The 24,361-nt window shown below is 41.2% G+C and overlaps 1 protein-coding gene across 3 annotated transcripts in view; it reads left to right on the top strand.

Annotated features, from left to right (window-relative positions):
• PDE7B (phosphodiesterase 7B) overlaps positions 1–24,361 on the top strand; it is a 309,572-nt gene that overhangs the window by 263,376 nt on the left and 21,835 nt on the right. For all 3 annotated transcript variants that reach the window (XM_037150161.2, XM_037150162.2, XM_053664890.1), the window contains 5 exons: positions 2,225–2,376; positions 4,923–4,986; positions 6,394–6,489; positions 8,550–8,650; positions 10,013–10,144. In XM_037150161.2, the coding sequence (XP_037006056.2) occupies positions 2,225–2,376; positions 4,923–4,986; positions 6,394–6,489; positions 8,550–8,650; positions 10,013–10,144 (545 nt within the window). The remainder of the gene's footprint in view (positions 1–2,224; positions 2,377–4,922; positions 4,987–6,393; positions 6,490–8,549; positions 8,651–10,012; positions 10,145–24,361) is intronic.

Below are 24,361 nucleotides of genomic sequence, written 5' to 3'. Positions count from 1 at the left end.
TATTTCTACTTGACAGCTTCACCACATTTTCCAATAGACTTCTGAATTCAACATATGCAAAACTGAAATCCAGTCCCCACCTGCTCCACGTGGAGCCTTTCCTGTCTCTGGTGATGGCAGCTCCAGTCATGCAGGCCAAAAACTTGGAGGCACCCAGAATGTATTCAGGATCCTTTTCCTATCCTCTTCACAGCTCCCCCATGGTATGAGCAGCCATAATCTCTTGCCTGGATTATTTCAGTGGCCTCATAACAGGTCTTATTACATCAAAACTTGCTCTTAACAAGGAAGCCAAGATGACCCATTTTAAATGTATGTGTGATCATACCACCCTTTTGCTCAAAACATTGTAGTCATTCCATGTTTCACTCAGAGCAGAGCCCAGGCTGTTTCAGTGGCCTACAGGGCCCTGTATAATTCTCATGCCCCTGCCTTTGCTCTAAGACCTCATCCCTTACTCCCCCATTTTTCTCCCATCCCCATCCCCATGGACTCCTGCTGCCCCTCCCTCCTGCATACCAGCTCACTAGGGATGCTTCCCACTGTAAGGTTAATGGAGCTGGTCCTTGTGTGTGAAAGGCATTTTCCCAGATGGCTGCTTGGCCAGCTTCCTCATCTACTTCAAGTTTGGATTAATTATACACTTTAATTAGGCCCCCCATAACTACCCCAACACTGAACTCCTGATTTCTCATTCCCTGCTTTCCTTTTTTTCTTTTTTTACCCATTGCACTTACCACCTTCTAACACATTTTTTAAACAAATTACTTCTCTATGTTTATTTTTACTGTCTCTCTATGCTAGAATGTTAGCTCCACAAGGACAAGGATTTTTGTTTTGCTCACTGGGGGATCTAGAACTGAAGGATCTCATCAAGTATCTAGAATAGTGCCTGTCCCTTAGTAACATTCAAAATATCTTTTAAATAACTGAATCAATCCCTTTACCCTGCACTTTTGACTTGATAAACTGCTACAAAGGAATGAAAACCCACCGGCAGAACTGAGTCCATGCATGCCATTTTTAATACTGACGTGTGCCTGAACACCCAGCTTTCGCTGTACCCCTCTTATCTCCACATGGACTTGTCTGTCTCTTTCCACACTGGAAATCTAGATCCATTTTTTAACAAATAAATCAAGATGCATGTCCAGAGAACATTGGGTTTTTGTCTGCCCTGAATTACGCCTCTGCGTGCATAACACAACCTAAGTAAAGAACTGATGTCGGTCACACACTCACTGGTGCTGGGGCCTGCCTGCCACATGGCTGAGAAGGCCCCTGACCACTGTTTCCTCTGCCTCTGGCATCCACTCTGATTTTGATTTCAGAGGACGAGGGGAGATGGGGAGAGCCATGAGAGACAGCAATATTTCTTTATATATAAATAGTACACTTTCCTACTAGACTGTTCAATTGACTCCAGATCCAAAATTGGCAGCAGATGTCATTTACGTGGCCCTACAGTGATTCACAGAATTTCAGCTGAGACAAGACATCCCTTGACAGGCATTCAAATAATGTGCTTGGGGTATTTCGGGACAACCTCCACGATGTCAACAGTCAAGTTATGAAAGGTACCTGTGACATGAGTATCAAAATACCTCTACTGACAGGGTCAGACTTTTGTGGCCACTAGCAAAAGAGAATATACTCCATTAGAAAGTAAACACCCTGTCTGCTTCACGTCAGGAGAATGTAGGTCACTTTTAGGCTGAGATTATGGGTTCCTTTGCCACTGACGTTCTCGGAACATTAGGTAATATTTCCTCGTGTCTAAGCTAGTGTATTCTCAACTCTTCTAATTCAGGTGAAGGATTTGCTCAGACTGGAGTGAGTGTAGGATGAGAAGCTGATCTAAATTTTGGACCATTGGTTCCCACAGAGCAGAAAAAAGCTTAATTGCTCCTTTAAGTGCCTGTAGAAGCATGTGGATTGCACTTACTAAATATATCAGCACGCTTAATAAGAAAATGTAGTTTTAATTCATATACTTTGTCTTCCAGAATTACATTTAAAAATATTTCAGTATTTTAATAAATATAGTGTAGAAGAAATACTGTTTTGTTCTAGAAGAATTTCAGATATAGAATTAAATAGACTATATTTCAAAATGCATTGAGAGCATCTTTAAAATTTCTCTTATAATACATTGTATTTTTATGTAATGGAAAAAATAGAGCTTTTTACATATGTAATTTCTGAATTTGATTATTTTCCACAGATACAGCAAACTCAGGGGAATTTGGCACCAAGAAAAAGGTGAAAAGACTGTTAAGCTTTCAAAGATACTTCCATGCATCAAGGCTGCCTCGTGGAATTATACCACAAGCCTCTCTCCACCTGCTGGATGAAGACTATCTTGGACAAGCAAGGGTAAGCCAGCTACCCCTCTGCACCTCCCAGAGGCCAGTGGCCAAGAGCATGTGCCTCCACTGGTAGTAGGGTTGAGTCCTACTCCTGACCCCGAGGTGCTCTGTGACTCTAACTAGTTACTCAACATATCTGGACCTTTTCTATAAGTATAAAATGCAGGTTGTTAGAAATACATACCTCACAGGGGTGATGCAGAGATTAAATGAGATAAAACATGTTTACATGCTTAATATATTCATACCTAGCTATTTTCATTTTTATAATGTACAAAATATATTTGCAGAACACTGTGAAGAGTAAGATTTTTGACTGATTGATTACTAATGAGAAAAATAACTGAACTTTTAACCCACTGAATTATCTCATTGTAATAGCTACAGTAAAATTAATGCAATAATTACCCACCTGTCCATTTAAGACTAGCAATATGATGCACTATCCTTTTTATAATTTTTAATCCATTTAAATAATTTTTACTAATTTTACAGTTATTTTTGCAATTCATTGGTCTAACAGGGTAGAAATTAATGTGCAGCAATCTAAAAATATAAATTCATGGGCTATCTCTAAACCAACCTACCAAAGGAATTTAAATTTCAGAATTGAATTGCAACTTCCATTCATAATGGCAGCATTAGGCATGTGTGGCTCACCTCTTCACACAACCACATTAATATTACAACTGAAATATACAACAACCATCACTCAGAACCATCAGAAATTGAGTTGAGTAGAAGTCTGACAGCTACAAAATTAAAAAAAACACATCCATCCAGACTGGTAGGAGGAGTGCAGACATGGAGCAGGCTGGTCCCAAACTCATGTGTGGCGGGTAAAAATTCAGGAGGGATAGCTCAGGAGTGAGGAGTCCCAGCCCAACACCAGGTACCCCCAGACCAGGGTTCCAGTACCAAGAAGGTAAGTCCCCATGACTTCTGACTATAAAACCAGTGGGGATTGAATCAGTGGAAGAAACTTCTGGATCCCTGAACAGTTCCTCTTAAAGAACCCACATAAGGACTCATCTACTCAGACTCACTCCCTCTCAGCTCCAGCACTGGGGTAGCAGCTTGAAAGGCATCAGTGGCATACTGAGAAAAGCTGAAGTATCTAGCATTAAGGCAAGCAGAGCCATTTCCCCTTTTCTAAATCTTCCCCTCACAGAGCCACAGAGCTGGCAAGCTAGTGCCATATCTAGGACTCCATCAACCTGGCCAATACTGTTTGGTCTTCCTTGGAGATTCCCAGAGACCGCACACCACCCAATTTATGGGCCCATCCAACCTGCTTTACCATACGAATGGCTGGTGTTGGCTCATGCTTCACAACTTTCTAAATCCTCTCTAATAAGCAATAGCCAGCCTTAGTGAGCCTCAGGACCAGCACTAGCAGCAACCAGCCTAGAGTCACAGCTTGCCTTCCTCTCCATCACAGATTGCTTTATAGCTCTGGCAGGGTGGCCCTGGGCAAAACACAGGTGGAGCCTGGCCTTGGCCTGCACCATCCAGAAAACTCCAGGGCCAGTGTACCTGGTAGGCAGCTACAGACCACACTGGAGTACCTCCACCCCGCCCCTGCACAGCTGATCCTCCATGGAAGGTAGAGGATGGTAGTCAGTGATCACAGCCAATCCTTGCATCTGGCCTGGGTAAATCCCTTCCATAGATCTGTCAACTACAATCAAGGCTCAACTACAAGATAAAGGTGTACTCAGCCCACCCAGAGGGTGACCTCAAGTACACAGTTTAGATGATAGGGGAGGCTGTGCCACAGGACCCTGTAGGACACTGACTACATTAGGCTACTGCCAAGACATGGAGTCAAAGCAGCTCTACCTAATACATAGAAACAAACACAGGGAGGCTGCAAAAATGAAGAGACAAAGAAACATGACCAGGAAAGGAAAGGAAAGAACAGATCAAAACTTCAGAGAAAGAGCTAAGCAACATGAAGATAAGCCATCCATCAGAGGCAGAGTTCACATTTAGTCTCACACTCACCCAAGTAATATGCTCAGCAATCATTTTGACTTCATTTAATTAAAATTTGTTGCAAACCTGTCTCAAGCAAACAGTAGTTTATGAGGTGGAGACTTTGCTAAACTATAATTTTAACAGATATCTAACATGTGTATTCTTATGTACAAGCACTGTTCTAAGCACTTGTATTACATGTATTTGTGTTTACATACACTCATATTACCTTATTTAATCCTCACAACAACCCTCCAAAGTATTAATATCACCCACATTTTTCAAATCAGGAAACTGAGTTACAGAGAGGTTAAGGAACTTGTCCAAAGTACCACAGCCAGGAAGGGGTGTGGTTGACATCAGACCAGGCAGTCTGATCCCTGAGCCTGTCCCTTTAACACTATTTTTATTAGTCAGTAGAGTAAGATTTATTTCACTACACACCAGTTGTACATAGATAATAGAATACTACTGTATTTTCAACTTTTTAATTGTTTAATTCGCTCTGTCTCAGAGTGAATGTTGGAGTCTCTGATATGATTCATTTGAGTGTTTTTTTGTTTGCCTTTTCAGCATATGCTCTCCAAAGTGGGAACGTGGGATTTTGACATTTTCTTGTTTGATCGCTTGACAAATGGTAAGTCACCCAAAATAATTCACACTAAAATATGCACCAAAAAAGGGATTAATTTCATAAAAACAATATTTATTTTTAAACATTGTCCTTCTTCTTTCCTTCTTTCTCCACTTTCATGAGTCCACAGCCATGCAAGAAGGACCAGGGCAAAGGAAAATTAGTTGACATGAAAATAAAAACAGAATTCAGCCTTGAAATCTTAAGGCTCTTTCCTTCTGGCCTTGATGATCTCAAAGGAACTTGAAAACCACAAATTAGATTCTGTCCTTGCAGAGCAATTTGGCCACGTACAAAAGGAGGAAGTTCATTGTTAGTCGGTGAAAATTAGAAACACAAAAGCTCATCTGATTAGTCCTGACTCTTGCAGGGCAGGTGTGTGTGCACTCTTATGAAGTGAGTCAAATGTGCCCTGCTGTGGGTATTGACCAGATATGTTTGGCATCCTCAGCAGAAAACAATTGCTGAGGGGAGAGTGTAAAAGCTTAGGCTGCAGCTGAAAGGAGAGTAGGTATTCTCATCAGTTGCACTTTCAAAATTTTTTGTTCAATGGTTTTTGTTGAAAAGGGAGTATAATCATGATTCTCACAGAAATATAAAATGAGCATATGTCAAAGCTTTATTTAACTCAATTAATTAGAGATTCAGTAAGATGCTACAATTCTTTCAAAGAAGAATGCAAAGAACCCCACATATAAGCAGTAAGAAACACTTATATGAATATATAAATAGATGTAAAACTGGGAGAAGGAAATCAATTAATTGTATTTCCATCTGAGTAATTTTGGTTGCATGTGTATGGACAAGAGTCATTTGAAATACTATCAATTAGCTACAACTTTGCTGTGAAATAGCTCAAAGATAATGAAAGCTGCAGAAACACACAGAATCAAGCACCCTGGGAGAGTATGCTTAGGCAACACCTTGTTTCTCACTTAAGATATAGTCATCTTCTTGGTCCATTCCACAGTCTTTCATAAACTCTATAATGCTTTTAAAATTCAAAATCATTTTTCTTTAATGAACAATATTCCTTCAATGTTTACATGTTATTGTAGCTTCAACTTTGCATGTCTGCCAGTTTGAGTTATAAAATCTCATGGTCAAGATAATCTTGGTTGATATCAAAATAGGCAGATTCCTTATAATTTCTCGTAACTCTTAGTGTTGCTAATAACTCATTGCCTTTGGTGTAGGGAGAAGATCTGAACTAATTTTACTTGTGCAATAAGAGAAAACCTGGGATTGGATCATAGTAATATTTTTTATACTTTAATAATTTCAAAGTTAAAGGAGAAAATAAATGATCCTATCAGAGACATTTCATTACAGAAATGTTTGATCCTATTATGAATCTTGATAATTTATGGTAATAAGAATGAGTTACAATCGGTGACTGTCTCTCACCAGGAAACAGTCTGGTAACACTGCTCTGCCACCTTTTCAACATCCATGGACTCATTCAGCATTTCAAGTTAGACATGGTGACCTTACACAGGTTTCTAGGTAAGTCTTTTCTGTTATCGTGGTTCATATTCCTACCTCCTTTCCCATAAGTAATAGCAGTCCATAATATTCTTTAATATAAACTGGCAAGAGTCAGAGAATGGTAGGGGAAGACTTCATATTAATCTTAAATTATCTCATCTTAATTTTAAACTATGATTTACCCATTTAAATCACTGACAAGTTATTTCCTTAATTAGTTATGTCTGCAGTAGATAAAGACTACACAAAGAAAACCAACAAGCGCATAAGAAGTTACTGATCTATTCACATATCAACAAAACTGCTGTAAGATATGCCTCAAATAAGCCTAATATAAATATGAATTGTTGAACACCTTCAATAGATTTTTTAAACAATAAGAACTATCATTTATGTAGTACCCACTAGAGAGTGGATGCTGTTGGTATGTTATTTCTAATCATTTCAACAATCCTGCGAGTTGGGCACTATGACCACCATTTGGTCCACAGTGAAGGATGTGTCCAAAGAGGTTCGGTAACTTGGTCACAGTCAGCAACCTGCAATTGTCAGAGTCCACAATCCAAACCCAGGTGTCCCTGACTTGAAAGACCATCTTCCTTCTGCTTATTGCCACCATCACCCTCTATCAAAAGCAGCCCAGTTCTCATCTGACTTTACGTACATTCTTACTCATCTGCCAGTGAATGAACTATCCAGCACGTGTTTTTAATCACATAACTTTCTGCTGTCACTTAGCATGTTTCTGGCGTCTTTGACTTACCCCATGGCTGTGTGTTGAATTCAGAAGCTGGCTTGATGCCATCCAGAGTAGAATGACAGTGACAATGACGACATCAACAGTAGCAACAACCAGGCTTTTTGATGCTGGGAACTCTTCTAAGGACTTGCATACACACTAAATCCTTACCATAGCCCTTTGAGATCAGAGCTATTGTTATCCTCATTTTATAGAGAAGGAAACCGAGGATCCTTGTAGTTAACTAACTTGGTCGATACAAATAATAAATGAAAAAGCCAGAATTCAAATATAATTGTAAAATAAACCTGCCAAATAAAGGGTTATACAAAGCACAATAGCAATTTTCGAAATCAGCCACAACATGGCTCAGTTTCAGAAACACGAATAACCTCAAGCTAATTGAATTTAGATTGCTTGAGCAAAGTAATGGCCGTGACTAAGGCCAATAGTTCTGATTTGCCTGAAGAGGAAAAATGCAAACACTTGGGAAATGTGCATGCACCCAGAGCACATGTGAAGAATGCAAAAATTTGATGACAAAAATAACACCGGATTCCAGAGCCACACACACAGCATGGGCTGACAAAATATGGCTACTCTTGCAAATCTGGACATTCTATACACACTGATTATATGGCATTCTAAGCATCACCTTGGTTATTAGCTGAAGCAGGTTAGTGGCTTCTATAAATAGCAAACCAAAATTGCCTTGCTTATGTCTCTACTTGTTTCCAAGAGTGCTCTGGGCCTTAGGTCAGAAGGGCATGAAAGATGGTAATTTAATCTGAATAAGGTAGAAATAAAGCCATGGAGTCCTCAGTTGGATCAACATAGTAAACTGGAAATCTGCCTGAAGAAGTCCCAGATTCGCTCTGGTTGGTAGACCCATCTTTGGACATCAGGAGTCTGATGCTACCTACTAGCACTGCTTAAAAGGAAGCCTCTTTTATGGCATAGTATTCATAAATGGTAGCAAACTTAAATAATTAAACTATAGTGTGAAATAAAGTTGTCCTTTTCTTATATATTTATTTTGCCTATGAATGAAAGCCTTCATGAATGCCAGAAAGGGGTGATTTATGAAGGTGGTGAGGATTCCCAAGGGTCTCACAAATCCTTTTAACCTTTTTCCCATCTGCCCTCCCCCTCCTCTCCACTGAAAACAGCTCAGCAGAACTGCCCAGCTACTGAGCCATGTTCATTTTCAAAGAATCCCCAGGGCAAAACATTTTGGAGACACTAATGTTTTTAAGCAGAAGGGACCCTCAGTAAGTCAGAGATCATGTGCCCTTCCTGTTTTGGTTTTAGCTGATTGAGTTATCTGTTTGCCTCCTAGTCATGGTTCAAGAAGATTACCACAGCCAAAACCCGTATCACAATGCCGTGCATGCTGCCGATGTCACCCAGGCCATGCACTGCTACCTGAAGGAGCCAAAGGTAAGTCCGGACCCAGCTGCTGCCCCAGCCACCTGGAAATGGGAAGTCAACTACCTGCTGAGTCCCAAACCACCCCACAAAGCAGAATCGCCGTTGTGGGTCATTCACAACGTGAATACAGTTTTTTATATTAAAGTTCCAGCATCAGCTCTGAAAACTACAACATCCATGAAAGAGAATGCAAATTTCCTAAGGCTTCCTTTCATAATTTGTATGAAAGCCTGCATTAGGACAAAAATAACCCTCCCCATGACAGTCTGCATCTTAGATATCTTCAACAGTCCCAGGAGCTAGTGGTTTTGTCTTGAATCTTTGCTATACCAGCACCAGCACTAAAATTTTCTGGGAAAATTCTCTCACCTCATGGTGTTTGATTGACAAAGAGAATCAAAACTCCTTAACGTTCAAGCTCCATTTTCTACTAAAGCAACTGGACATCCTGATTCAGGCCCAAGAAAATTTGTGAACATCAACAACTTCTTAACAAGCATGCTCAGATGTGATAAACCAACCCTCAATTAAAAACATGATAACAGTTCTCATTACTGAAAACTGAGGCATTTCTTAGCCATAAAACATACAGGGTGAATTTTTCATAAGGTTTTTGAAAACAATATTCCAGTCCAAGAGTGTTTAGTTCAATCAGCTTAACATCAACCACTGACTATCCAGACAGCAGACAAGCATCCTTAAGACAAAACTGGGTAAATGCTTCATCTGTATAAAATAGCCCAGAGACATTAAAGCTTTTTGGGTTTTGTTTTTATCTTTAGGTAGCCTGAAAGTTGCATATTTAAAGTTAGTGCTGGATTCCCATTCCCTTGCCTGTTTTCCTAGCTAACCAAAAAAAAAGATTCTCACACATACCTCAACTATTTACTACACGTTGAAGAAACATGCAAATTGCAATTCAACCCCCTCCTGACTTCATATTCAAAGAAGTGACAATGACAGAATGGATGGTTGAGGTATATGCATTATTTTTAATGTGTCCATCACTTTGGTTTTAACTTCATTTACAGGTTTCTGTAGGAACAAGACCGATTTCAGGCTCCGCCTTCTCCCTACCCACCGTCAGGCAACAGCACAACAACAACAGGAAACAGCACCAGTAGGAAAGGGAGGGTAGCGGAATGGTTGACGCAGTTTGATTTGCTCAATTACTTTCCACACAGTCCTTTCTTTTTTTCTTGCAATTCCACGTGACTGTCACCTCAGTGACTGCCTCCAAGGGTAGCCGTCTGGAAGATGAAAGGCCTGGACAATATTGTGATATTCCATTTGATTTGGGGTAGCCAAAACAAATGCTAACTTATTTGTGAAAACACAGTCATTGACATCCCAATGTGACTCTTTTAACAGCTGGCCAGTTTCCTCACACCTCTGGACATCATGCTGGGACTGCTGGCCGCAGCGGCACACGACGTTGACCACCCAGGGGTGAACCAGCCATTTTTGATCAAAACTAACCACCACCTCGCCAGCCTGTATCAGGTAAGGGAACTCCACCTTGAGCCAGACACGGGATGGCCAGCTGCCTTGGGCCCAGTCCTGGAGCCTGAATCTCAGTCTTGGAGACCACTTCGTTCAGGGTCAGCCTCAATGATGACCACAACTGGTCATCATTGCTGCTGGGTGATGTGCACGTAAAAATGAGGGTTATAAAACTGTAGTTCAACATGTACTATATAAAAAACACACAATAAATTCACATTTAGGCAGAAGTCAAAGAAACATGTCATGTTGAAGACATAAATAATAAAATTAAGTACTGCTAATTAACAAAAATTGATTCTCAAAATGAGCACAGGTTTGAAATAGGTCTAGGGTAACCCCTGAGAATGATTGAATTGATTTACAAGGATATGCAAGGCATTTCATTTGCTCTGAAAAAGGTTTGAAATGGTTTGAAGTCAAGTAGTGTCTTTGAGACTACTTTCTGATGGTCCAAGAGTATCTGTCTCCCTGAAAATGATCTCACTGTTGAAGCCAGTCCTTGTTGGACATCTATAAATGATAGTACCCAGGTACACTCCTAATTTAGACTTATGTCTCTAAGGCCATTTCTGAACTTTATGGGTCTCTGAGTCACAGGTATGTTATTGAAGACAATAGACATTATTGTTTTAAAAAAAATACTTCAGCAGCATGAGTAGACTGGCCAAAACTTTCACCCAGGATATGGTTTCAGACATTAAACTCTATATCATAAATGAGTTACTCCCAGAATTTTCAACAGGATTCTTTGGAGACCTTTGATGGTCATTCACAAAACCTTTACATACAAGGAATTTATTGACCTCAATTTTAGTAGAGCTTTTGCAAGAATTAAGTGCTAAAAGGTCTTTGACAAATCCTCATAAAACAGCTGTGTTACACAAGATGCTGCAGCTTAAGGATGCATTTATTTCTAATAAGCACAATTGGAACATTTTCAAAAGCCTTTCTCCATCAGATGATTAGCTTTTGGCACAGGTAGAAACTGGTGTTCCAGGGTTTATGGCTCCACCTGGTATGTATTTCAGCACTGGGCTCCCCCTGGGCTGTCGGCCAGCACCTGGAGCTGGAATTGTTATGGCCACGCAGTGGGGACAGAATGACAGAACTAAGAAAGTCTTTTGGGGATGGGATAAAAAAGAAAAACTGAAAAATAAACTTGCTAATCCATCTCAGAAGCTAAATTTATTGCTTGGGGAAAACACAGACATGAGACTAGGGGAAAACAAATTGAGTGACTGTCCTCCAAGCCCCCAGGGAAATTTCCTACTGCTGTCGATTGTGACTTTTTCAAAAGTCTGTTATGATACAAAGGAACTCAACCAGCACAATTGGCTACTTAATTTACTCCCAAATAATGTAAGGGCTTACATAATTCTAATCTCTCATCATCACATAAATCATGTTCATGGGATTTCAGAGTATCTACTTCTGCTAGGTGATGTGCACATCAAAATAAGGGCCATAAAACTGTACTTCGACATGTACTATATACAAAACACAATAAATTCCCATTCAGACAGAAGTCAGAAAGAAACATGCCAGACGTTGAAGATGTAAATAATGAAATTAAGTACTCACTGCTAATTAACAAAAATTGATTCTCAAAAGCATGATACTCCCATTTATCTTCTTGAGATACTAAAAATGTTCTCCAAAATTAATTCCTTACTCAAACTTTTCAAATGCAAATATTTTAATGACTTTTGTTTTAATCTCTTTGTTAAAAATAAACATTCCAACACAAATTCTACAGCCTTTTCAAAGCAACATGTAGTTTTGTATATTTTTTTAACTTTTTTTATTGATTATGCCATTACATTTGCTCTATTCCCCCCTCCATTCCCCTCCACCCTGCATACCCCTCCCCCACCATTTCCCCCTTTAGTTCATGAACACGTGTCTCAAATTCTTTAGATTCTGTATTTCCCCTACTATTCTTACCCTCCCCCCATCTATTTTCTATCTACTGTCTATGCTACTTATTTTCTGTACCTTCTCCCCCCTTCCCCTCCTCCCACTCCCCTGTTGCTAACCCTCCATGAGATCTTCATTTCTATGGTTCTGCTCCTGATCTAGCTGTCCTCTTAGTTTGCTTTTGTTTTAGGTGTGGTTCTTAATAACTGTAAGTTTGCTGTCCTTTCACTGTTCATCTTTTTTATCTTCTTTTTCTTAGGTAAGTCCCTTTAACATTTCATATAATAAGGGCTTGGTGATGATGAACTCCTTGAATTTGGTCTTATTTGAGAAGCACTTTATCTGTCCTTCCATTCTAAATGAAAGTTTTGCTGGGTAGAGCAATCTTGGTTGTAGATCTTTGGTTTTCATGACTTGGAATACCTCTTTCCAGCCCCTTCTTGCCTGTAAGGTCTCTTTTGAGAAATCAGCTGACAGTCTGATGGGAACTCCTTTGTAGGTGACTGTCCCCTTAGCTCTTGCTGCCTCTAGGATTCTCTCCTTCATTTTAATCTTGGCTAATGTAATTATGATGTGCCTTGGTGTGTTCCTTCTTAAGTCCAACTTCTTTGGGACTCTCTGAGCTTCCTGGATTTCTTGGAAGTCTATTTCCTTTGCCAGCTTGGGGGAAATTCTCCTTTATTATTTGTTCAAATAAGTTTTCCACTGGTGGCTGTGCCTTTCCCCCTTCTGGTACCCCTATAATTCGGATGTTGGAATGTTTAAAGATGTCCTGGAGGTTCCTAAGCTTCTCCTCATTTTTCTGAATTCTTATTTCTTCATTCCTTTCTGTTTGATCATTTTTTTCTTCCTTCTGGTCCACTCCCTTGATTTGAGTCCCAATTTTCTTTCCATTACTATTGGTATCCTTTGTATCACCATTCATTTCAATTAGTTTAGCTTCCATATGTTTCTCTAATTTGTGACTAAAATCAACCAGTTCTGTAAGGATCCTGACAACCAGTGTTTTGAACTGTGCATCTGAAAGACTGGCTATTTCTTCATCACTTAGGTCTATCGGTTCTGGGGCTCTGAGTTGTCCTAGAGCCATTTTTGGTCTATTCGTGCTGTTAAGTGAGCGGAGCGAAGCCTTAGTTGTTTACCAGGACCGGGAGACCCAGGTCGCTGGTTTGTGATGCTGTGTGTGGGGGCGTGGTCAGAGAGGGAGCAATGGCGGTCCTCTCCGCTAGCCCAGTGCATCCAGTCACTCCACACGCCTGGGGCTTGTTTATCCGATCAGAATTGTGTGAGCCTGCTGCCCCACGCCGGCTTCCCTTCTCACTGGTTTCTCCACACGTAAATGCGCGCGACCGACCGACCCACCGCGCCTCTTCCCTGTGCGCTCCACAGCCAGCTCGCTCGCGATCAGCGCCCTCGGTTGCCTGCGTGCACCGCCCCGGGAATTTTTTTCTTGCTAACCTGCTCCACTGCTGTCCTTGCTCCTCGTACCAGTCCAGCTGAGTATCTAGTTGTCCTTTGGACTCCATATTGTTGATTTTCCGTGTGGCTTGGTTGTGACTGCTGTTAAAAATAGTTGTTCCTAGATTTGGTTGTGCACAGAGGCGAGGCGGCTCCTCCACCTACGTCTCCATCTTGGCGGAAGTCTAGTTTTGTATATTTTTAATCAGCAACTATTTATTTCATTTTTGGATGATATACTAGGATTAGAAGTACAAACTAGAATAAAATATCATTTCTACCTTCAAACATTTGTTCAAACTCAGATGTGCAAAATCCAAGATAACTTAATCCCAGTTTGAAAAGGGTTTGAGGAGTCAGCTAAAGATATGCATATAGATGAAACTTTTTAAAGAAGTTTTTGTGTTTTTTAGTTTTATTATTGACTCTATTACAGATGTCCCCATTCCTCCCACCCCTTCTGCCCACCTCCACCCATCATCCCCCACCCCCTCTTCCCTCTGGCCATCACCACCTGTGTCCATGGGTTATACACATATGCTCTTTGGTGAATCCTTCCCTTTCTTGCTGTTTTTACATTGTTGACGCTATTACAGATGTCCCCATTCTCCTCCACCATTTGCCCTTCTGTGTATCCAAAGATACTACTATAATAAAGTGAGCTATTAATTTTTCAAGCAGTGAATTTATCAGCATTCGATCTGTGTGGCTACTTTGAGAAGGAAGAAAAGGACCTTTTTGATAATGACTGGAGAGAATCTAGGATACAGGTTGCAAACACCACATTTACAATACTGTCTTCCTCAGTGCCCTGCTTGACTGGTCTTAGATCTCTCCCAACCTGAAGACCCATGACTTTCTGTTACAGAAATGATGTTGAAGGCAAACCAGGATCACACAGTGTCATAAAGTTACTTCCAATACCCTAGAACTGGCTAGGATAAAAAAATAAAACTTTTATCAGGCAAATGAGATTTCAATTCTGCCCCCAAATTTATACTGCCTTTAATGTTTGACTATATATCATTATTGACTTTCTGAAGGAACTCCCAAAAGGTAAATTCCCTGTAAAATTTAGTTTAACAAATTATGTAACTAACCTTTATAAAAATATATATTTTATTAATTATGCTATTACAGTTGTCCCCTACCCCCTTCATTCCCCTCCACCCTGTAACCCCCTCCCCCACCATTCCCCCCTATAGTTTATGATCACGTGTCTCAAGTTCTTTAGCTTCTGTATTTCCCCTACTATTCTTGCCCTCCCCCTATCTATTTTCTACCTACCCTTTATGCTACTTATTTTCTGTACTTTCTCCCCCCTTTTCCTTCTCCCACTCCCCTGTTGCTAACCCTCCATGTGATCTTCATTTCTATGGTTCTGCTCCTGATCTAGCTGTCCTCTGAGTTTGCTTTTGTTTTAGGTGTGGTTGTTAATAACTGTGAGTTTGCTGTCCTCTCACTGTTCATCTTTTTTATCTTCTTTTTCTTAGATAAGTCCCTTTAACATTTCATATAATAAGGGTTTGGTGATGATGAACTCCTTGAATTTGATCTTATCTGAGAAGCACTTTATCTGCCCTTTCATTCTAAATGAAAGCTTTGCTGGATAGAGCAATCTTGGATGTAGGTCCTTGCCTTTCATGATTTGGAATACTTCTTTCCAGCCCCTTCTTGCCTGTAAGGTCTCTTTTGAGAAATCAGCTGACAGTCAGATGGGAACTCCTTTGTAGGTGACTGTCCCCTTATCTCTTGCTGCTTCTAGAATTCTCTCCATTTTAATTTTGGGTAATGGAATTATGATGTGCCTTGGTGTGTTCCTCCTTGGGTCCACCTTCTTTGAGATTCTCTGAGCTTCCTGGACTTCCTGAAAGTCTATTTCCTTTGCCAGACTAGGAAAGTTCTCTTTTATTATTTGTTCAAATAAGTTTTCCACTTGTTGCTCTTCCCCTTCCCATTCTGGTACCCCTATGATTTGGATGTTGGAATATTTAAAGATGTCCTGGAGGTTCCTAAGCCTCTCCTCGTTTTTTTTTAATTCATATTTCTTCATTCTTTTCTGTTTGGTTGTTTCTTTCTTCCTTCTGGTCCACTCCATTGATTTGAGTCCCAGTTTTCTTCCCATCACTATTGGTTCCCTGTGCATTTTACTTCGTTTCACTTAGCATAGCCTTCATTTTTTCATCTAATTTGTGACCAAAATCAACGAGTTCTGTGAGCATCCTGATCACCAGTGCTTTTAACTATGCATCTGCTAGGTTGGCTATCTCTTGGTCATTTAAAAGTCACTCTGGGGCTTTGATCTGTTCTTCAGTTTGAGCCGTTTTATGTTTGTTTGTTTATTTGGTTGGTTGGTTGGTTGGTTGGTTAGTTGGTTGGTTTTTTTTGGGTCAGGTCACACCTGTTCTGTATGAGGGGCAGAACCTTAGGTGTTCACCAGGGCAGGGCAACCCAGTTGCTGGGTCGTGATGCTATACATGGGGGCAGGGTCAGAGAGGGAACAATGGCCCTTGCTCCGCTCTCTCTCACATTTCAGTCCCTTCTGACATTTCCCACAAGCAAACTGGGCCATTCTGGTGCTGGTTCCCGAGTGGGTTTTCCCACGAGCTTGTTTACATTCTAGGACCCTGTGGGTCTCTCCAACAAACTCTCCTGTGATGCTGGGAGCCTCTCCCAGCACCTCCATCACCACAGTTGTTTTTAATCAGTGCTTTTAGGCTTTATTTCCTGTTGCTGGGGCCCTAGGTTGTGCGGTCTGTCTCATTTCCCATTTTTGCCTGGTTTATCTGCACTCAAATGTGTGACCTCAGTCAGCCAGCTGCCTTGCCTGCCTCACTGGGTCTGCTTGTTGCCACCCCCTGCCCGGGGTCCACCAGCCACCGCTTTTTTCTGCCAAGACCCCTCTCTGATGGCCGCCGACTCTGCCCCTCTTACTGGTCTGGATGAATGGTTGTCGGACTTCCATACAGTTCAATTTTCTGTCAATTCTAGTTGGGTTTTTTTTTTTTTGGTTTCTAAATTTTTGTTGTTCTTAATTTTGGTTGTTTGAGGAGGTATAGTATGTCCACCTATGCCTCCATCTTGGCCGGAAGTCTCATAACCTTTATTCAACACTCACCATGATTCAAATGCTGTGCTAAATACTTTTAATGTATTTTATTATTTAATCTTCACCATAGCCCAGTTAGGTGGGTGTGATTATCGTGCCTATTTTGCAGGAAGATGAAAATTGACACTTAGGAAGTTGAAGTGTCTTTTTGAAAGGAAAAAACAAAAACAGCTAATTAGTGGCAAAGCTGGGATTGGAAGTCAAGTCTCTTGTCTCCAGAGTTGAAGGACCTAAGTACTATACATACTGCTTCTTAAACTCATATTAATCAACTACTGTATGCAAGAAACTAAGAGCTCCCCTCCAGGTCATCCTGTTGCTTTGAGGGAGACAAGAGAATTAGAGACAAGCAGCTGGAAGCAGGAGAGACTTTGCTCAGTAATCCACAGTAGATCTGTTGTACAAATAAATGCGGTGGGAAGACAGTAAGTGATTCTGCAAACGGTTTCTGAAAGAAAAAAACGCATGGAGGAAGAATGGAGTAGACTAGGCCTTGAAGTGTGAGTAACATTTTGGAGAGCACTAGAGGCAGCACAAGACGGTGTGCTTTGGGATTCAACCCACAAGTGCACAGTAACTGAAGATGGACTGACCCTGTGACCTTCAGCTGGGCCTAGTCCTGCCACGAGCAAACCTCGCTCTCAGGTCAGTGTCTTTGACATAGTGAACATTGTGATGAAGTGTACATGCTGCCTTTTGTAGAAACTGTGGGTAGGCTGCAGGACCTGCATCAGAAAATCCCTGCTCTGCATCAGGCTGTAGATGAGGAACTGGCATAACTCCTCAGGTTTTCAGTTTCCAGGGGAAAAACCATGGTGCATTGCATATAAGCTGAGCAAGACCATTGTTGAACAACACATGATATTTTTTAAATTTTTGGAAATGTAGCCTGTTAGCCCACCAAGTGCCTGTTGCTTGAGACACAAATGAGCTTTCAGTAAATTCGGTGCTGGTTTTGAGTATGTGCCGCTGCACATTTTTGTATGGGGAGGATCCATCCCTTAGACTCATGTTTTTAAATGAGTTATAACATAGTTATAAAATATTAAGAACCATGATAATGAGTGAAAACATATACACATTATATATACTATGAATATATATACAATAATTATACAGGAACACACACACGTTTGGGTAATGAGAACACAATAGAGAAGATGTGCCAGGAATCACGTGGTTTTGCAAACAGCTGTACGTGATTTCTACAGTTCAGACTTACTTTAAATGAGATGGAATGGAAGAGGGCTTCCTCTCCCTCCTTTTGTTGGCTGTGTACTTTTAGTTTGGATAAATAAGCTCATTGTGTAATGCCAGCCTGTGCTTCTGCCTGAGATAAAGAGAGAGCCAGGGCAGCTGGAGTGAAGGCTGTGTCAGGGGGCTCTCTCCCCTTGTCGGCTGTCTGAGCTGGACTCAGTAGCTGAACTGCCAACCCAAGTTCAACATGAAGGTGATCAAGGCACTTCCACCTGGCACATCTCTCAGCAGACTGGAAACTGCCCAGGTGTCCATGGCAGACTGAGAGGGAAAAGAGCATGTGAAAGACAGAACCCCAAATTTATCTTCTGTCCCTCTGTCCTCCAAACCCACCCCCCATGTGAGCTCAGCAACTGGGCAGAGTAAGCATCAAATCAGATACCACACTGGTTATTATAATTGCAAAAGAAATAACTTTCAGCTCAGTTTAAAATTTAATTCCTTTTTTTAGAGTCCAACTATATTTAACCAGCAGCAGAGCAACCTACTAAACAAAATAATTAATAATTCATTGCTCTATAAGATGTTATATTTATTACATTTTATACCATCTTGCAGAATTTTATAACCTTTTTTAGTCACTTATCACAAACACTTAGAGGAAGGACAACATTTTTCATCACTTTTTATTCTAATGACTCAGAACCATAAACATGAAATTGACAGAGCCCGGAGAAAAGTTCTTTCCACGTGGTCCTGCCCCAACACAGGACCTGTACTCAAGCAAACAACTGCGGAGATTATATGCAACCTCACAGTTTCTGCAGTGGGAAAGTTTCTGTTTGGGGTGAGTAGTGTGAAAGTTGTAAAAAAGAGGTTCAGATTTGACTTTCTGCTTTTTAAAGTGTCTGCTTTTGATGGTGAGGTGGCTCATATGTGGCATGTCCGTGGCCCTCATCTGAATGCAGCCCTGCCTTTTGGGCAGCAATGGATGCCCAGGCTCCTTGCTCTAGGAGCAGTGATGTGGGCAGGTGCAGATGGGACAAAAGAGAGGTATCTTCAAACAGAGAGAAAACATGGCAGTGCTGTTGTTTCTTCAAAGGCTAAGGTCTTGTTTAGGACTTGAGGAGCTTGAGTTCACCTGGGACCTCCTGGGCTGGGCCTCCTGCAGCACAACCAGAGAGGCCATTTGGCTTGTTAGGGAAGAACTCAGCCCCTTCAGGATCTCCTAGGGCCTTGCTTCTCTCTTTCCTGGGAAATTAAAAATGAAAACACAGACTGTGCTCCTGGTGTTTTTCTTCCCATATCCTCTGGTTCAAAAGACTGATTAACTCTGACTCCTGTTGTACACCAGACTCAGTTTATCAAATATCAGCCTAAGTATTTTAATCAAAGAAAGTGTCTATTATGGGGGAGAAGGGAACCAACAGTTTAAAGCTGCCTCGTATGACAGCAAATCTGCTCTGCCAGATTTTCTTTGACAAATAGACTCTTGATTTCATTTGAACCCCTGTCTTGGTAGTTTATTGAATACCAGATGTGTTGTTGTTCGGAAAAAAAAGTGCTGTTCTTAGGGTGGATAGTACATCACAATTCAGACACAAAGGAAAATAAGGGTTTTGCTGTAGGGGTTTTAACAATTTCATTTTTTCCAAATTAAAATGCTAATAAGGTTTTTTGGACACAAAGGTAGATATATACTCTTTCAACTTCAAGATAAAGATTTTTTTAAACTACAAGTCTGAAGAGGTGGCAGCACTAGAACAAATGTCATTAGGATAATGGGAAATTGCTGAGCTGATGCTCCTAAAGGTAGACAGGTGTGGTACCCAGAGAGGGATTCCAAAACAGCGCTGGGATTCCTTATTTCACATCTACCTTTTACTGATATTGTTCTATTGAGCTACTGTGAAAGCGAGATGAGCCTACAGCAGCAGAGCCGCCCAATGTGAGTGGGGCTCAGTTAACTCCAGCTGTTCCCTATGAGACACCACTAGGTCCCAGCCTGGGTGCAAGGACCCAACATCTTCTTGTCTGGTCTACATTCAGGGTGGCCCAGCTCCAACCTTTCCTCTGCAGAAACTCAAATCTGACTCATAGGTGCCTGCTCAAAAACCCACTGCCCCCAGGATTAAGTCCAAATGTCTTCACAACTGTACAAGTCCTGCTGTGATCTGACCCTGCTACACTTCCCAGTTTCACTTCCCATCATTATTCAATGAAGCGTCTATGTATCATCCAGTCTGAACTACTTTCTGAGTCCCAAAGGGATCACTCATTCCTTGATTCATTCAACAAATACTCATTGAGCGCTTAATACATGCCAGGTGCTGAAAATGAAGGAGATGAACAAAATGAGTAAAAATCCCCACTTTCTACCAGGGGAAACAGGAAGTAATTAAGTAATGTGTAATATATTAGAAAGTGATGGTTTTCAATGATTAAAAACCAAGAAGGAATATATAATATCCCTCCTGCTTACAGGCCTTCAACACATGTCTGTTTTAATGAAATCTATTCCCTCTCCATTGCCTGACTTCTCTCAAACCCACTTACCCTTTTGATCTCATCTCAGACATATCTTTGTCCTAAGAGTCTTCTTTTTCTTTAAATGATCATTACATTCTTGCTACCCTACACCATGAAGAATGAGAAGTGCTCATTGAAAAAATCCTTGTAATGACTTTCTTTTTATCTCGTAATTGACAAATTCTATCTGATATATGCTAGTTCTGGAGTCGTTGGCCTGATCCTGTCTGTGGTGAGTAGAAGAGAGCTTATTGCTATAATTATTTCACAACAAAAGATCCCAGGTCTGGCTTCTGTCGGCTATGAACCAAAAATTTAGCAGGATTCTTTTGCTGTTAGCTGTTACTTAAACTTTTGCAGCTACTGAACTTTTTAGGTTTCGGAAAGTAATTATTCAGTATCCACTCAACAAATATTTACTTTTTAAGTGGCACCGTGCCACATGCTGGGGCACAGAGATGAATAAGATAGGCTCCGTGTGCTCAGTGGCAGTCATGCATGGCAGTCGTTTTCAGATGAGGTGTGTGCGCCCCTGGGGCTACACCGAGACCGTCCCAGGGGCACTTGGGTGAGCATAGTGCTAACTAATCCATTTTCAGGCCCTCAAACTGACCTGCCTGGCGAGTGCTTGCAGGGCAGTCAGGCCAGGTCTGCTTTTCCACCCCTCCTTCACAATCACCCTGTTCCCGCTTCACAAAACAAAGACAGAGCTCGTAGCCACTGCGCATGTCACGTATCACTCCAGTTGTGCCGACGTCATGAACCACCTCAGTGTGAAAAAATACCAAGGGAACAGCAGAAAATACTAAAGGACGTCTCCTGTCATTGAGGAACTATAACTCTCCCAGACAGCTCACAAATACATGTGTCTCCAATAAATTTTTATCCTTAAGCAAATTATGTTTTTTCAGATTTGTAATACACATGTATTTTGATCAGCTGCTAATAACCATTGCCTTGTAAATTCAAGCTTGAAAACATTTACTACTTACAGATTGATGTTAGGGAAATTTGTTAAGTTAAAATGTTAATGTATATATACTTATTTTTGTTGCAGAGAAATGGAAAAGGGTGACAATAAAAGAATTTCACACATAAGATATGTTATAGGAAATAAAATTCTATGGGGAATAGAATGGAAATCTAAGTTCTAGAGAGAAAAGAATCAATTTTAAATTTCTGGCTTAAAGAATAAACTTTTCATGTGTTTTTCCAAGGGGTGGTAAGTGGACATTAAATGCCATTAGATGTTACATGTAACACATCAAAGGATGTTGTGATGACTTTCTATGAAAATAGGATATTCACAAACACACCAGACATCACATCTTTTGTTGCCGTTTAAATCTGTGACTTGACATATCAATTCTAAAACACAGCATAGTTTTTCGAAACTATTTTCAAGACTAAATGAACAAACCTGTGAAGATCACTGACACAACAGCAAAGCCAGTGAACTGAGTTGTTACATGGTGCGTTAGGTGCCGGAGCAGAGGCCTGAGCTGGGGTGTGGAGCTAGAGAGGAAGCTGCCAGTTCTGTCTGGGCCTCAGGAAAGGCTTTCCTACCAGGTGGTTAATGGTTTATCTCAGAAAAAAGAAGTGTGTGCACATGTGTGCATGTGTGTGTTATGAGTGAGCTTGCACTCATACCTCTGTTTTTGACTTTAAGGTTATTTCTCCTTACTTTTTTAAAATTATAAAATTCTTTATTATCATTCTTATTTAAAACTAAGCACTATTACAGATCAAGACATTAAGTTTTTTTCATTAACTTTTTCAGAATGATATGGAAGACAAAATAACTTTAAATAACCTGGTGTGTTAGTAACTTAAACGGGGGGGATTTATTTCTATACTTCATAAAGCAAGTTGGGAGGTTGGTAGTCCAGAGTAGGCATGGTGGACTCACAAAATTAAGGATGAGGGACCAAGGATCCTTCGAGTTCTGCCATCTGTCATCTCTAGAGTGTGGCACTTGTCTTTATTGCCTGAGACTGCTGCTGGCGCTCCAGCCATTCCTGCTGAGTTCCAAACACTGGGACACTCCGGGGGGGGGGGGGGGGGGGGGGGGGCCGCTCCCAGATGAGTCACGTCCTTTTCAGCAATCTTCCTGGGAATCCCACACAACATTTCTGCTTACATCTAATGGGTCAGAACTTAGCCAGATGATTGCACCTAATTGTAAATGAGGCTGGGAAATGTTCTCTTTATACTGGACAGCCATGAGACCATGAGGAAACTGAGGTTCTGTAAATAAGTAGGAAAGGAAAATGGATTTAGGGGATGAACACACAGGAGTCTCTACTGTACCTCATGCTTGATCTTAAACCTGAGACATTCAAAATGATTGATTAGCTCAATCTCTCCCTTTATGTGACATTCTCCCTCTAAACCACAATTACCATCACACTTGTGTCAGTGTTCCACTTTCCTTTTCTTGCTGTTACTGCTTTGGTTATTGGATGTTCATGTACCTAATAAATATCTCAACATGGCCAGCACTGAAGTCCTTTAACCCTGCTCCACCTGCAGCCTTCCCATCACAGGCGAGAGTCCTGCCACCCTGCCACTTGCTCAGTCCAGACGCTTTGAAGTCTTACAGATTCAGAAACCAACCACTCTCACCATCGCCACCTCCCTGTCCAAGCCTCTGTCACCTCTCGCCTGGCGGACGGCTGTCAGCCCCAAACAGTCTTCTACACCTGCCTCAACCTTTCCCCTACCAAAGTCTGTTTTCAACATAGCAGCAAAGTTGACCTTATTTAAATTGTAAGTTGTGTGATTTCAGTCTTGTCAAACTCCTGCAGTGGCTCCTTATTTCTCTCAGAGTAAAAATCAAAATCGTTAAAATGGCCAGAAAGCCATATATGACCTAGTCTCTCATTGACTAACTTCCTGTCCTAATACTTCCCCTCTCACTCTGTACATTGACCTCAGGGCTGTTTTCCAACCCCCCGCCTCGCCAAACCCCCTTCCCAGGGCCCTGACTCCGCCTGTTTCCTCTGAAACACTCTTCCCTGGACAGCATCATAGCCAGCTCCCTCCTACCTTCAAGTCTCTTTTCACGTCATACCTCTTACCCCAACTACCTTACCAAAGATTCTTAAATTCCCACTATTCTGCTTTTCTATTCCTTCAGTCTGTGCATTTACTGTCTTCAGAGATGTTATACAATTTCCCCCCAGAATTAAAGTATTTATTATGTTTATTGTTTATTATCTGTCTCTCCCCATCCCTGCCACCACGAGTTCCTTGTCTGTTTTGCTCACTGATGTATTTTAAGCACATGTTACAGTGCCTGGAACATAGGCAATATGTTTATTGAATGAAATCAAGTCATTTGTTCAGTAACTTAACTTGCAAATTAACAGAAAGCGCTTTCTCTGTGCAAGGCCTAAAGTTCGGTGGGCACAAAAGGAACAAGGCAGGCTTCCTACTCACGCGTAGCTTATACTTTAGTGAGAAGAAAGGGAAGTACATGAACACCTTTCTACACATCAGTGGGACCAAGTCCAGCAGGGCTCGGGACTCGAGGTGTGCCAAAAGGAAGAACTATAGATCTCAGAGGGCTGCACGTTTGGCTCTGAGCAGAATGATTTCCAGATGGCTTTATGGGTGGCGTATCTGAAGTGCACTTTGAAAAACAGGTGGTAGTTTAACAAGTAAACATAGAGTAAGAGCTACATAGGAAAGGAAAGGTAAAGGTCTTGAATTTTTCCAAATATATGGGAACAGAATGGTAGTTGGGGTAGTTTTCAGAGAGCCCTGAATGCTGAGCTAAGGAGCGAGGCTTCACTTACCTGATAGAGACCTACTGTGGGGCTTGGGGCAGAAATGCAGATGAGCCGATGGCGCAGCAGGGAGGAGTTAGGGGAGCTCCTCCGGGGCAGCTGCTTTGTCTTACTAACCTGTGGGTCCCCTGTGCCTGCGTAGCACCTGGCGTAGTATTAGCACTCAGAAAATATTAGTTTATATTTCAACCATTGATTAGGGAGGTGGTAGGA

This window comes from Artibeus jamaicensis, unplaced genomic scaffold (genome assembly GCF_021234435.1).
Source record: "Artibeus jamaicensis isolate MK-2021 breed Jamaican fruit bat unplaced genomic scaffold, CSHL_Jam_final contig_387, whole genome shotgun sequence".
NCBI classification, from domain to species: Eukaryota; Metazoa; Chordata; class Mammalia; order Chiroptera; family Phyllostomidae; genus Artibeus; species Artibeus jamaicensis.
The sequence above is the reverse complement of the archived record's forward strand: the minus strand, read 5'-3'. Positions and strand labels throughout refer to the sequence as shown.